General features: G+C 35.2%; 1 protein-coding gene across 6 annotated transcripts in view; it reads right to left on the bottom strand.

Annotated features, from left to right (window-relative positions):
* The window catches only part of TLK1 (tousled like kinase 1), a 190,975-nt gene that overhangs the window by 69,746 nt on the left and 106,048 nt on the right, over nucleotides 1–15,181 (bottom strand). For 5 of the 6 annotated variants that reach the window (XM_060621612.2, XM_060621609.3, XM_081796367.1 and 2 more), the window contains one exon: nucleotides 10,377–10,448. In XM_060621612.2, the coding sequence (XP_060477595.1) occupies nucleotides 10,377–10,448 (72 nt within the window). Of the gene's footprint in view, nucleotides 1–9,245; nucleotides 9,267–10,376; nucleotides 10,449–15,181 lie in introns of those variants that run through there. The other variant, XM_081796369.1, reaches the window with a different exon arrangement.

Below are 15,181 nucleotides of genomic sequence, written 5' to 3'. Positions count from 1 at the left end.
AAAGCAATCTTACTGTCAATTTTTTAAAAACTACCTTAGCTCGCCATTCTCACAGTCTGACTTTTTAAGATCCTATCATCTGGACCCATTTTAATTTGCATTCACATATGTTTAAAGGAGCATACCAAGTCTTCAATATTGATGAAATGCAATTTTATCTCCCATTTTCTTACAATTTACATAGCATAACTATTTCTTGGCATTTTCCCTTCTCTGGCTTTCCTTTTAAAGGCTTTATTTGTTGAATAATATAGACTAAAAATTAAAATAAAGTTGGACTTTCTCCCCTATTCATATGATCTTGTAAGTTTTCAAATCATACAATCAGAATAAAACAGCCATACAGAGCAAATGCCGTGGGAGGAAAAAGCAAATTTTCAAGATAAGTTATTCTGGAAATGTTGGCATTTTGAGAGTGCTTACAATAGTAAAATTTAGAGCAGTGATTTCACAACTTTTCTCCCGGTGTGACACTCATGATGGAGTAACATACTCCTGTATAATAGCCCTACAGACATTTCCTTGAACGTGAATCCCTAGATCCTTAAACAATTTCTTTGGGATAGACACTTTTACGTGTAAGTTTTGTGACACAGAATATGCACACTAATAATTTTAAACATATTGCCAAAGTGCATTTTCAGAGGCAATGCCAATCTACACTTTCAATAACACTGTGAGAATGCCCACCAATCGTTAAATATCTGTCTACCTGATATGTTAAAAAAAAAAAAAAAAAAAGGTGGTATTCCATTGTTGTTCTCTATAGCAATACTACATTTATAACCCAAAAAAGTGAGTTTGTTGTAGAAAGAAATCATTCTATCATTCAACCATTAGCCCTGATTTTCAATGTTACTATACATCATAACCACTTAATGCTTTTATTTAAGCTCATGCTCAAGTCCCCATTCCAAATTTAACCATCTCTGGAGAGAGACCAAAGGAATCCTCACTTTTAAAGAGCTCCGAAAGTGATGCCGATGTATCCAGGATTAGCAATAATCTATGTATATAATAATAAGACCTGCATATTCCATACTGGAAATTGTCTAAAATTAAGAAATTATTCTTAATATATTCTTCTATTAAAAATTAAAGACCAAAATTGTGACATATAGCTATAGCAGAAAACTCATTAGGATATAAGTCCAATGGGTTGTCATGGTTACTCACTTATTTTAGAAAATGAGAATTAATCATAATACTGTGTGCTGCTGACATAAAAATACATCTAATATTTTTAAAACTCTACTATAGTATAACACACTGAAACTGAATTTCTCAGTAATGTCAGCTTGTGCTGACTGCCCTTAAAATCCAGACTAAAAGCAGTATTTATCAGATAAAAACATTTGTGAAATGCTTTTAGTCCAGGCATACCTTGGACTGGCAAATCTGATGTTATTATAAATCATTTTAAATCTAAATATTGCCAAAAAAGAATACCTTTTTTTTTCTTCAAAAGACTAGCTAGGATCATTTATCTAACTCATGAGTTATACATTATCTTAGTTATACAGAGAGAGGGTACACACAGTGGTTGAGAGTATCACTTTGAAATAAAACAGATACTTAGGTACTAGAATGTTGACTGTTCACTTACTATCTGTGGGCAAATTAATTAACCTCTCTGGACTTCTGTTTTCTTACTTAGGAGATGCGAAACTTACAGAGTTGTAATCTAGCTCCACAGGTAACATGCTAAAACTATTCTCTCTCCTTCATTAATAGGGTGGTACTCAACGAGAGGATTTCTGGCAATACCTGGAGATATTTTTGGTTGCCACAAGGGAGGGCAGTTGTGGAGGAGGAGAGAGGGGCTACGGAGATCTAGTATGTTAGGCAGAGATGCTGATGAACAACCTGCATTGCACAAGACAACCCTATCCCTAGCCCAGGAATTCTCCACCTCCAAATGTCAATAAAGTTAAGAGATGAATGTGTAAGAACCACCTGTAGTTGTTGACACAAAAGCTACCCGTATAGTACGGTACAACTAGAGTGGTGTTAAGTTTATTCATTCAAAAAATATTCACTGAGCATATGTTATGGTCAAGCACTAGGCCAGGTTCCACTTTAAAGTATGTCTTCAGTCTTAGAATGACTTGGCATTTTTCTCTTCCAATCTTATTTGCATCAATCAGCTTAGAACTTTCTTGTCCAAAGAACAACCAATCACTGACGCTAAATGCACTTGTACAAAGGGAAACATTTAACAGCTAGCTGTTTATTTGCTTCCAAAATAAAAGGGTTACAGAATCATTATTTCAAGATTTCATGATTTATAAGAAACTGAAAGATTATCTAGACAGAGTATATAAGAATTTCCAAGCAGGGAGCCTGAATACTCTTCCTCTGAAAAAGCTTCTCAGATGATTTCGACACATACAGTCCTCTAACTTTATGGAAAAAGAGGCACAGTGACAGTATCAAACCCACATTTGATTTCAACTTTTCCTTCCAGGAGACCAAGGACATATATATTCAACTGGATAGATCCACTTCCTTTGCTGTGAACCCTGTCATATAACATATTTTAGGGTCAAACACTAACTTTTAGCTGAATATAGCTCCTATAAAAGCATGTCCTTTAATGGATAGTAGTATAATTAAATATAGTTTTCTTTTTAAGTAAAAGGAAATTTTACAAAGAAATTCCATTAATTTCACAGGAACTTTAAATCTTGTAATTTAGAAGTATGATTATCAGTCTTATAAGGGAAAGAAAAAAAACAAACTTACTCTTCTACTGAGAAAATGTCTTTATTAGTGTTATAAAATACACCCGTTTGCATGCACACAGAGTACTCTCCCCTTCAAGATGACATTGTTATTATACATATTACATACTGTATATAGCAACACTGTTATATACAGTGGTTTTGGTTTGGCCCTCCTAACATAGTAAGAAGTAATGACAAAATATTACTAGCACAAAGACAAAAAAAGACAGAGGAACCCAATCAAGTAGAACACCACAAAAATTATTTATCAGACTAAAACATTTTAGAAAATAATGTAGGCAGCAGGATACAAAGAATATTTCTTAAAATTGATGAAGGTACTAAACTAGGTGCCTAACAATCTTGAGGAGCTAACAGATTTAAACAGAATAAAGTGAAAAACAAGGTAATTCACCAAAGGGAGGAATGGGCATGAAAATATAACTTTCAGTGATACTTAACTACACACAACTAAATTCATTTTTCAAGTTTTCTTCTTTCTTACTAGGTGTTCACACTAAGACATTAAAAAATTCTCTGGATTATAAAAAATATATATAGACAAGTAAAACTTTAATGATTTTTTTTTTAACTCAATCTAAAACCCAAAATTTAAGGCCAGTATTTGCAGCAACATGGATGGAAATGGAAGGTATTATGCTAAGTGAAATAAGTCAGAGAAAGACAGATACCATATGTTTTCACTCATAGGTGGATTTTGAGAAACTTAACAGAAGACCATGGGGGAGGGAAAGGGGAAAAAAAAGTTACAGAGAGGGAGGGAGGCAAACCATAAGAGACTCTTGGATACTGAGAACAAACTGAGGGTTGATGGGGGGTAGGGGAGAGGGGAAAGTGGGTGATGGGCACTGAGGAGGGCACTTGTTGGGATAAGCACTGGGTGTTGTATGGACACTAAGCTGTCAGTAAATTATATTAAAATAATAAAATAAAATTTAAGGCCAATATTATCTATATTTTCAAAGAGAATCATAATTTCCAATCAACCTAGGATACCTAAGCATTCACTGCAGAAACATTTAAGCCAAACACTATTAAGAGGGCAAAAAAGAAATACGAAAAGTAGAGATGGGTATGAATAAAAAAAAGTAAAAACAGGAAATACTCTTACCACTCTCCTAATCTAGCCAGTTAACTAATATAAGAAGATAACCCATTTAAATAATTCATACATATGTATAAGTTACACATGGAATTTTTAAATACCGTCTTCAACAAAGGAGATTTTACATTAAAAATAACCTATTAAAGAACTCAATACACAATATCCCTAGCTCTAGAAATGGAAATAATACCCTGCTAAAGCCAGGTTCAAGTTAGCTTTAGGTCTAATTCCCTAGTGTCAACTTCTATTTCCTCCAAAATATGAAAATAAGAAACCACACATAATGTGGTCCTTTGAAAATTCTTTTTAAAAAAGAACAAAACAAGCCATTAATGTTTTAAAGTATCTTTAATGCTATCACTTCAACTCGAATGAGAAAAAAATCTCATTTAAGTTTCAAGACTTCTACAAACTTAATTCAAATGACAAAGCTAATCAGAACTTTCATAAAATGACCTTCATTAATCAACATTAGAGGTAAATTAAGACAATCAAGGCACCATATCATATTTACCTTTCATTACAATCCTAAAAAACCATGTAAGTTTAAATGTCTAGATGCAACAGCTGTCCTGGCTTCCCTATATCTATAACTTAAAATCCTTAATCCTAAATAACTCAGAAATCAAATTCAGTTGGACCAAAAATAAACAGTAATTCAATGCCAGCGGACAGAGAGTTAAAGGATTAACCTTCCTCAAGGCGGGGGTGGGGGGGGAGAGAAACATTTCGGTTCTAGAAAAGAGAAATAATTTATTTTAAAATGATTAACTTTGATTCAGGTTATATAGAAGTACTATAAAAGATGAATATTAAAGATTAAATTGAGGCAAAAATAAAGCAATTTGACATGTGTGTTTGCTTTACCAACATTATTATGTAACATGTTGAATGTAAGCACACAGGTATAAACAGACTTACAGCGTGCTTCTCCAATATTATTAAAGACGACATAATTCAATTATATTTATATTCAGTCACAAATATTTCAACCTTAGTAAGAAATAAAGTAAGGCAGAGAAATATAAAATATATTCTAGGACATCCAAGAGGAGAGGGAGGGAGAAGAATTATGTTATTAGCATTCATTATAAATTCCAAATGAACTATACAATACATAATTTATCTTAGGATCTGGGGTAAGGCTGGGTGGGGACAGCAACTGCAAAGAATTTATAGAAAGTAGCAAAGGTCTTTGTGTGTAGTTAGAGAAGGGTCCTTCAAGAAGAACTGCAAACAGGTGAATAAAGGCAGATTTTAAAACTTAGAAAACACTGATAACCAAAGAATATGGGCTCCATTCTCTTATCCTCATAAAATAATCTGGACTCTCATCCAGCAGACAACGCACGTATATACTGTTTCTAACTCCTTGAGGCATTCTAAAACATTTAAAATAAGATGAACGGCCATCTCCCTCCATTCCCTACAAACTCCTTTTCTGGTCCGTCCCATAAAATTTTTATCATTCTCACATCCACAACCCATTCATGATTCTCTCCTTCAGCTGATAACCTCTATTTCACTGTGAAGTATGAGAAAGGTCGTTTGGTTGGAAGTTTGCCCATCAGGGGAAAGGATGTACCCAGTCAACTCTATCTACAATGAACCCAATCAACCCAGGGTCTGGATCTTGGCATTTCATACCACCTCAAAAAAAAGTTTAAGTTTGATTGTATTTTCTCTCTTTACAGCACTTTTCTTGTCCCACTGTCACAGCTCTGCTATGAGCCCTTCCCTAGAACATAATATGTCAAGCCTGTTAAGACTCTAGATACCGTCTCCCTTCCTTTATCATCAAGATTCTGCCAAGAGTAGTCAATATTTGCTGTCACTATTTCCTCACTATCCAATGTCTCCTTAACAGACTATAATCTGGCATCTTGTTACCATTAGTCTACTAAAACTAAGCCTAAGTGACAATTCTTAGTCACTTTTTACAGTCATTTTCCTAACTGACTTCTGTGACATTTAATTCTCCTTATTATTCTTCTCCTCCACTTTCTCCTCTTTTTCTTCCCACTGTCTGTCTACTTGCTTACCAGACTACTATTCTTTCTCTAGCATACCTATCTCACCTGCTAACATTTCCTAGCATTACAAACACTATCAAGATGAGTTCGGCTACAGAAGCAGTTTTTAAACTTTTGGGTCTCAGGACTCCTCCACGAACTATTAAAAGTGTTGAGGACCCCAAGAGCTTTTATGTATGTAGGCTATAATTATCAATATTTACTATTCTAGAAGTTAAAACTAAAAAAGTTTTGAGACACCAGAATATACAAGTCATCAGAGTGATGATGTCATCATGTGTCATTACACACTAGAAATTTTCACACTGTAAATTCATGAGAAAATGAAAGTTAAAAAGCCAAACATGTCTTAGCATTATTGTAAAAAAGGCAAATAATGTTTTAGCATTACTATACAAATTGTTCTGACCTTCAGAACACTCTGAAAGAGTCTCAGAGACACCCCCTTCCCCATCCCCCACCCAGGAATCCTTTAACACTCAAGGATTTAACACCCACACCAAAAATTCCTCTAAGTCTTCATCTCTAACCTGACCTCTTTTCTTGAGCTCCAGATAGCTCCTACCACCTAACTGAAGTACCATCTTCATTTGGTCAGTTCACAGATATTCAAACTCACTGTTGTCCAGAATTTAATTCATTACCTTCTAGGCCAAATCTATGTATCTTCCTTCTGTGTTATCTATCTTCATCAAAGGCACTAACATTCACCTAGAGCCAGATAACTTTAAACAACCCTAGGTTCTTCCCTTTCCTTCTTTACCCTCATTCAGTCATCAAACCCTACTGATTCTGCTTTTATAATCTAGTAGAATGTGAGAGCTTGTTAGAAATGCAAACCCCCACTCCAGACCTAAAGGCATAAGGAACCGTTGGTAATTAATTCACTTGCACACTAAAATTTGAGAAGCATAAGCCTGGATGGTGATAATATCCAATAACCAAAGTTAGAAAATCTGAAGGAGAAGGCAGAACCCAAAAGGTAAACTTGAAAACACTTTAATTAGCACCCTGCCCACTTTTTTCCCTCCTACTATTAAACTGTGGAGGTGAGCAGTTTCGTAAAGGTGGCAGTATTCCTTAACTAAATGATCTTCCCAACTTAGGTTTCTCCTCTCTCCCAACTCTATTCTCTGTACTGCCACCCGGGGGAGCCTTCCTCATCTCTACTTTGCGTTTTGTTTCTCCTGCTTAAATGGCTCGCCATTATCTAGACCAAAGTCCAAATTCCTTAGTACAAAGAACAAGGGCTTTCAAACCCTGATTCCTACCAATCTTTCACCATCCTTGCATATCCTACCTACACCAGAAGTCTGCAAACTAGGTGAATCACACAGGCAGATTATGTTTTTTAAGCTTCTTGGGTGATCTAAAGTGCAGTGGGGTTGAGAACCACTACACCATGTCTTGAACAAAACTATTTGCCATGCTTCCAGGCAAAAGCAAAAAGCGTATCATAGTCTCTCTGCCTGCCTTCTCATACTTTGCCCTTGTGTTCTGGGATGAATTCATAGCCTTTCTAACAACTCAATCACCATCTCTTCTTTAAAGGAAGACTTCTCTTTTCTCCCCTCTTCTTCCCTGCAGGCAGATGGAATTGGGGGGTTCTTGCTCTTTGCTCCCATACCACCTTGTACTTCTATCATAGCATAATCTACACTGTTTATGAAGTAGTCTGTTCTACTAGACAATGATCTCATGTGAACACAGGGATTGTATCATATTCATCTTTTATATTCTCTGTGCTTGGACACAGAGGCTAGAAGATAACATATGTAATAAATGCTTACTGAAAACACAGCAAATTCTTGGAGCCTATCAAACAGACCTAGAATGATGTAAAAAAAAAAAAAAAAATGAAGCAAAAACAAGACCAATCTACTTCCTATCTACTAGGCAATTTCATTAACAAAGGGAAAAATCTCTGTTCTAAATTCTACATTTAGTAACAAAAAGCAAATCTATGTATGAAGTAATTCACATCTGAGCTGAAATGAAAAATTTCAGTTGAAGTAGATTCAAATCAGCCTAACAGTGAGTATCAGATGCTTTCAGTTTTAACAGTACAAGGATGGAAAACAGAAGGGTTCTGGGTGTCTGAAAAGAGTACTGGGTAGGAGGAAAGAGCCCAACTGAAGAAACAAAAGCTCAGGATATATATTAATATGCATAAATAAAATGTGGAAATAAGTAACAGGAAGAAGGGCTAAAAGAATTGAGGATGCGGTAGGGTAGAGGTGGGTGGCAGAGAACTGCTATTTTTTTTTTTCAAATAAACTTCTAGTACTGATTGTCCATAAAAACAAAAACTATTATTTAAGAAAACGTAATGGATCAAGGGATGGATTACCAAAAAAATAAAATGACACCAGAAGACAATGAAATACTACATAAACTTTACTACGAGGTGTATCAGGAAAAAAAAAGCAGTACTCCACCCTACAATTGTTTACTCCCAACAACTTCATTTAAAGACCTACAAATACCTGTATTTTGAAGCGTGTAAAATTTCATCCCAAGGAAATTCATTAATTAAAGTATCTTAATATAGAAATAAAACTTGGAAACCATTTTCCAGATAAGTAGCTTCCTAAATGATAAGACAAAAAAAATTCCTTCTTCAAATCTTAAGGAAAAAGTGTAAGCTGTAGACCTTTCCAATACTGCGCCACTTGACTTAATGATTAATTTTTAAAAATTCCAGATACAGAACACAGAACAACAAAAGCTCCAAAATTTTAAGATTTTCTATTCCTTCCCCAAATGTCAAATTTTCTACACAAATTAAGCTAAGTATATGCAATGGTTAGCCAAATTGTACTTCACTGTAAATTACACTATGGTCTTAAAAGAAAAAATTTTAACTACAAATACAGCCAAAAGCGACTCTTAGAGTTCTTTAAAGGGAAGTGGTACTTTCTTATAGACTCATTCTTTTGAAAGAATTGAAATACTCTATGGCTTATATTGGGGGCATGGGTACCTATAAAGGACATGGAAATATATAACTACTTTAGGTGATCTAATTACTAAGTTTTGCTATTAAAAAAACTCTCAAAAATATCAGATTTGGTGAAGAGAAAAGGGAAATATTTAAAACTATTTTATTACCCTTCATAATGTAACAGCCTATGAAAGAAAAGACATGTGAAATTACTAAATGGACCAAAATCTGGAAATATCAAGAAATGTTCCAAAGTCCAGGAGATATAAAGTGAAAACATTCTTGATGTAGCTTCTGAAAAGCTGTACTCTGACTAAATCTAAACCTACACTTTGTAAGGACTTAATGTAAATGTGCTAATTTGAGAACAAACTAAACTGCGATAATCTGGTGCTACAGGGGCTACTAACGCTTACCTCAAGGGAACCTACTGCAGATAAAGTCCCGTCACTTGCACAGTCCTTTCAGCTGCCTGCCAGTTGTCTCTGTGGAAGGGAAAGCCTGATGAGTGAAAACCCTATGCCACACTCCTCTGGAGTGTCAGGGTGCCTGCATAGAACTGCACAAAACTGTCTACCTAGAGAGTCCTAGATGTTTTCAGTAACACAGGACTTAAAAAGATGCCACCTTTGACATTCTCTTTCAATGAACACCAAAACCAAATGGCTAAGAGTTACTAAATGCTAATGACCTACTGATATTATCAAAGAGATATATCTACACTAGCCCAAGTAGGAAAAAGACTAAAATGGATCAAAGAGAAATAAGTTAACATTGAAAGGAAAACACAAACACACATACACACATACACACACACACACACGCATGCGTTGAAAAGTAACACAATGCTATGATCTGAGCAGAAGTTGTATCCACAAAAAGTGATGTTGTTGCATCAGCAAGTGAATGCTAAAACCCAAAGAACTTCCTATCTACATATGTCAAAAAAGATGCTATTAAGTACATCATGCCCATTGTTAACTATACCATGGATCCAAATGCCTACTTATAAAATCCCACGTATTTTCTTAGTGGGGTCAGTAAGTGGATGGGAGGGGAGAGGATTTTCCAGGTAGTTTTAAATATGAAAAGTGAAAAACAGCAGCATGAAATTCCGCAAGAAATTTCCAAAAGAGAAAAAATATGTGTATCTACATCTCAGTACACAAACCCTTACTCAGAACCAAACTAAGAGGGGAGTATAACAAAAAACAGTGGAAAACTGTAGTACATAGTTCAAAAACCACTTTCATCTACTGGAATTATAAATGGCCAGTAACTGTCTTCCATTAAGAACACTTATAACACTAATGTATAAGTTCAGCTACATAACCAAAGAAACTATATTTTCTTACTAATGCCAAACAGTCTTCAGTCTGAATACTGTGCCTCATAAGGCAGAACAAAAATGCTCCCATCAGAAACTTTAGCATTAATGATTATTAGCACAAGGATGGGGGGGGTGGGGAGGTGGGGAACTATTGAAAGAAAAAAGGTGATTCCAGCTTTTACTTTAATAGCACCATATTTAAAATGAAGTTACTTACCTCAGATTCTTTGTCACTTAAAGATCCCAAGCTTCCAAAACTGTGATTAGAACTTTCATTATTTGTTGAGGCCTGTTAAAGATTTTTAAAAAGGTAAAAATTAGGAAAAATTTTAAATGAAACATACTACAAAAGGTAAGCTATCTTCATAAGTGAAAATAAAGTATGATTCCTTTAAGCAAGGAAGTTAAATGAAGTAAAAATGAGAAATATCAACTTCTTAACACTATAAATATCTTGGAAAGTTTTATCAAGTCAATAAAGATCTGTATTTCAGGAACTGACTTGTTTTAGCTGACTTTTTAGAATACCAAATTCAAGAACAAAGGAACTGGGCTATTACTAGGATAACAAGATCCCTAAAATTAGTACCCAACATATAAAAAATTATGCTTCCTTAAAAAAAAAAAAAAAAGTATTATTTGTGCTCCTTAATTCCCTTCACAATCTCATCAAATTCCATTATATACCATCCACACCCCTTTGCCTTTTTTTATATAAAACAAACCAGGCAATCCCTGGGGTTTTGTTTGTTTTGGTTTAGTCTTTTAAGAGAATTTCTTCCCATCTTTACCATTTTAATTGCTTCAACCAAGAGTTTTTACATTTCCTTTAGTAATACTTTTTTAAGTTTATTTATTTATTTTGAGAGAGTAGGGGAGGGGCAGGGAGAGAGGGAGAGAGAATCCTAAGCAGACTCCACGCTGTCAGCACACAGACCAGTAAGGCTTGATCCCACAAACCATGACCTGATCGTGACCTGAGCCGAAGTCGGACGTTTAACCAACTGAGCCACGCAGGCACCCCTCCTTTATAATGTATTTTTTAGAATTTTTTAAATGTTTATTTTTGAGAGAGAGAGAGAGTGAGCAGGGAAGGGGCACAGAGGGAGACACAGAATCCAAAACAGGATCCAGGCTTGGAGTTGTCAGCACAGAGCCCAACTCGGGGCTCGAATTCACAAACTGCAAGATCATGACCTGAGCTGAAGTCAGATGCTCAACCGACTGAGCCACACTGGCGCCCCTCCATTATAAGATTTTTAAACAGTGACGGGATGACATTTGCTGTGTTTCCAATATGTTTCTATGATGCTCATTATTTTGTAGACTTTTTTGGACCATCAGCTTTAGATCAGTGTCTTCCAGGAGTGTTCAGATCAGAGGATGACAGACTATGGCATATTTATCAAAGATGATGCATGAATAACCTACGTGTACAGGCAGGCCAGTTGATATCCCTGTTTTTCTCCAATTTGTTAAGAGTAGGAGCTAATCCTACTGTTAAAAGGTTGGAAGTTGGCCTACAATTACTCTTAGGCTAACTTCTAAACTGATGACTCTTGAGTCACTATTTGGAAGAAGGTATAATTAGAGCAAGATTATTAAACACCATAAACAGCCATTAAGAAGTGATAAATTAGATTCAGAAACAATGGAGGCTGTACCATGTTTTTGAATATCCCCAAATCCTCAGATAAAAATATAAACCCAAAACCCACAGACAACATTTACAACAAAACTGGCTGACAAGGAATCTCCATGAATTCCCCCAAAAGAGAAGGTAGGGACAAATCACCAATAACCACAGGAAATGCATCATAGGAGAGGAAGCAAAAGGAAACAATGACAGATCTGAGAAAAGAGACTCTGAAAACAGCAATTTAAGTACAATGGCTGTCATTGGAAGGGTTTCTGTCCTTTCCAACAGAGATTAAGTATGGGAGGACCATGGTGAAGTGTGAAGAAGCTGGAGCAATCTAGCCTCTAGCTACGAACTCTTAACACATCCCTCATAAGGGTATCACAATGAGGATAAACTACTGAGTGCAGAATCAAAATTGAGCACAAGAGGTACAATGAAGATAAAGGAAAGAGAATATTCAGATAAAAGTGAGGAAGGGAGCAAAGCCTAGAAATTTCAGAAAGCAGATGCCACACTTTTGAAGAGTGCCCAAAAACAATAGCAGAGAGAGCTCTGTAAGAAAAGCCATTCTAAACCACAAAAATGTAAACAACAGAAAATGATGTAGGTCAATCCCATGAAGTTATCATAAGAAAAAGAAGAAAAAGAAAAAGGAAACATGGGATAACATCCTGATAATAAAACCATACCAGGAATACATATCCACAAAAGAGTATGAAAACTATAACCTACTATTTCAAAATGAGCTAAAAAACATTACAAAAATGACTCAAGACAAGAAAGAACATAAAGCTGGTTTCAAAAAACTGAGATTTAAGGTTAACAGAACTCAGGAAAATATCAGAAATAAGAAAAAAAAGTTTCAGAAATGAAGATTAAGCCTGAATGAAAGTAAGAGGAAATACATACATGTAATGCTGCAAGAGAACTAGAAGGTAAAAAGGAGAAACATTTCTGAAATTCAAATGAAGGGATAAAAAGGATTGAGAAGGCAACAACTAATGAAGCAATAAAAATTCAACACTCAGGTAAAATAAGTCTTTAAAGAATAATACCAGAAGAAAACAAATAGTAAAAAGTATAATTCAAGAAAATCTCCTTGAAAATTAAAAAAAAAAAAAAGGAAACTACCAACAGAAAAGCACACTGTACACCTAAGAATACCAACCCAGAAAGCCAGTATCAAATTTTTCTAAGGAAACACTATATGCTAAAAGAAAATGGAGTAACATACTTAAGATATTCAAGAAAATATAAATGAAGAGTTTTATATTCAGTAAAATGGATTTTGGGGACGCGTGGGTGGCTCAGTCAATTAAACATCTGATTCTTGATTTCGGCTCAGGTCATGATCTCACAGTTCATGAGTTTGAGCCCGTCATTGGGCTCTGTGCTGGCAGGGTGGAGCCTGCTTGGGATTTTCTCTCTCTCTTTCTCTCTCTCTCTGCCCCTCCCCTGCTCATGCTCTCTCTCTCTCTCTCAAAATAAATAAACTTAAATTTTTTAATTGATTTTTAACACATAGAAGGCACTGATAAACTGTTATCAAAATGTCAGAAATCAATACTGCTCCCATGAACCTTCCAAAAGAATCTAGAGAACAAGTATTAGATAACCAAAATGAACAGAATTTCAACCTAAAAACTAATGGCAAGCAACATTATTTACTTGTTGATAAAGATTAAATGAGAAGTATAAGGAAGAGAGCATAAAATATAATGGCTAAAGCATGTCAAGTTGTTAATAATAAAATACTGTTTTAAAATAGGAGACGGAAGAGTATGGAAAGCACAAGCAAAAATGGTAATGGTTTTTGGTAATCACTTTGGTCACGATGATAATACAACTATTATTTTAAGACTGCTATGTGTAAGATATGGAAAGGAGTGAATAACTATGTGACCTTCTAATTCTATCATCTGCTTTATGTCCTTGAGAACCACAAGTTTTAGTACAGAAGAAAGAAAATAGAGATGTTAAGTAAAAACCTTGTAAGTTCCCATTTGAATTGGAAGTATAAATATAAATTCATAAGGTGTTTTTAACTTTTACAACAAACAACAAAAAAATATAATGGAGATTCTGTAACAAGTAACAGAGTATCTCATCATACCAACATTCCCTCAGATAACTATATATTCTGGAAAAAAAATAAAAAACAACTACCTGAAGGTATCTGAGCAACCAAAAGTAGGCAGAATCTGGATAGGATATAATATCTGGAAGAAAGGAATAGAACTGGGTGGGTTTCCTATTTCTACAGCTTTCACTTGAAGAAAGGTCCTAGTCTGAACAGCACAGAACAGCTGGAACTTGGATCAAAATATGCAGTCTTACCGGCCTGAAAAATTCACTCTCTAAAATAAAAAATTCAGTGAATGGGTTTAATAGCAAAATGGAGAAAGTACTGAAAAGATAAAAAAATTACTCAAACTATAGAAAGAAAAAACTATTTAAAAAGAGTTGGCTCTTGGACACTGCAGCAGTCTAACAAAAATTTACTTGGAGTCATAGGAGAGGAAAAGGGGCAGAAAAAATATGTGAAGAACAGCCAGAAAATTCCAAAATTTGGTTAAAGACATAAATGTACAGATTGAAGCAGCTCACTGATTTCTCCAAACAGAAATACAAAGAAAACCATAACTATGTACATTATAGTCAAACTACTGAAAACCAAAACTAAAGAAAAAAATCTTACCACAGTAAGATATCACCTCACACCTATTAGGATGGCTATTACCAAAAAGACAAGAAATAACATGTTGGCAAAGATGTGGAGAAAAGGGAACCCTTGGCCACTGTTGGTAGGAACGTAAACTAGTACAATTCAGAACATTTCATCCTAAAGCAGCAGAATATACATTCTTCTCCAGTGCACATGGAATGTTCTCCACAACAGACCACATACTGGGACACAAATCATATCTCAACAAGTACAGAAAGATCGAGATCATACCGTGCATATTTTCAGACCACAACACTATGAAATTAAAAATCAAACACAAGAAAAAATTTGGAAAGGTAACAAATACTTGGAGACTAAAGAACATCCTACTAAAGAATGAATGGGTGGGGCGCCTGGGTGGCTCAGTCGTTGAGCGCCCAACTTCAGCTCAGGTCATGATCTCACACTCCGTGAATTCGAGCCCTGCGTCGGGCTCTGTGCTGACAGCTCAGAGCCTGGAGCCTGCTTCAGATTCTGTGTCTCCCCCTCTCCCTGCCCCTCCCCTGCTCATGCTGTGTTTCTGTCTCAAAAATAAATTTAAAAAAACATTAAAAAAAAAAAAGAATGAATGGGCTAATCAAGAAGTTAAAGAGGAAATTAAAAAGTTCATGGATGCCAATGAAAATGATAAGACCACAACCCAAAACCTCTGGGA

The sequence above is a fragment of the Panthera onca genome, chromosome C1 (genome assembly GCF_046562875.1).
Source record: "Panthera onca isolate mPanOnc1 chromosome C1, mPanOnc1 haplotype 2, whole genome shotgun sequence".
NCBI lineage: Eukaryota > Metazoa > Chordata > Mammalia > Carnivora > Felidae > Panthera > Panthera onca.
Note: the sequence above shows the minus strand (reverse complement) of the source record. Positions and strands in the feature narration are given on the sequence as shown.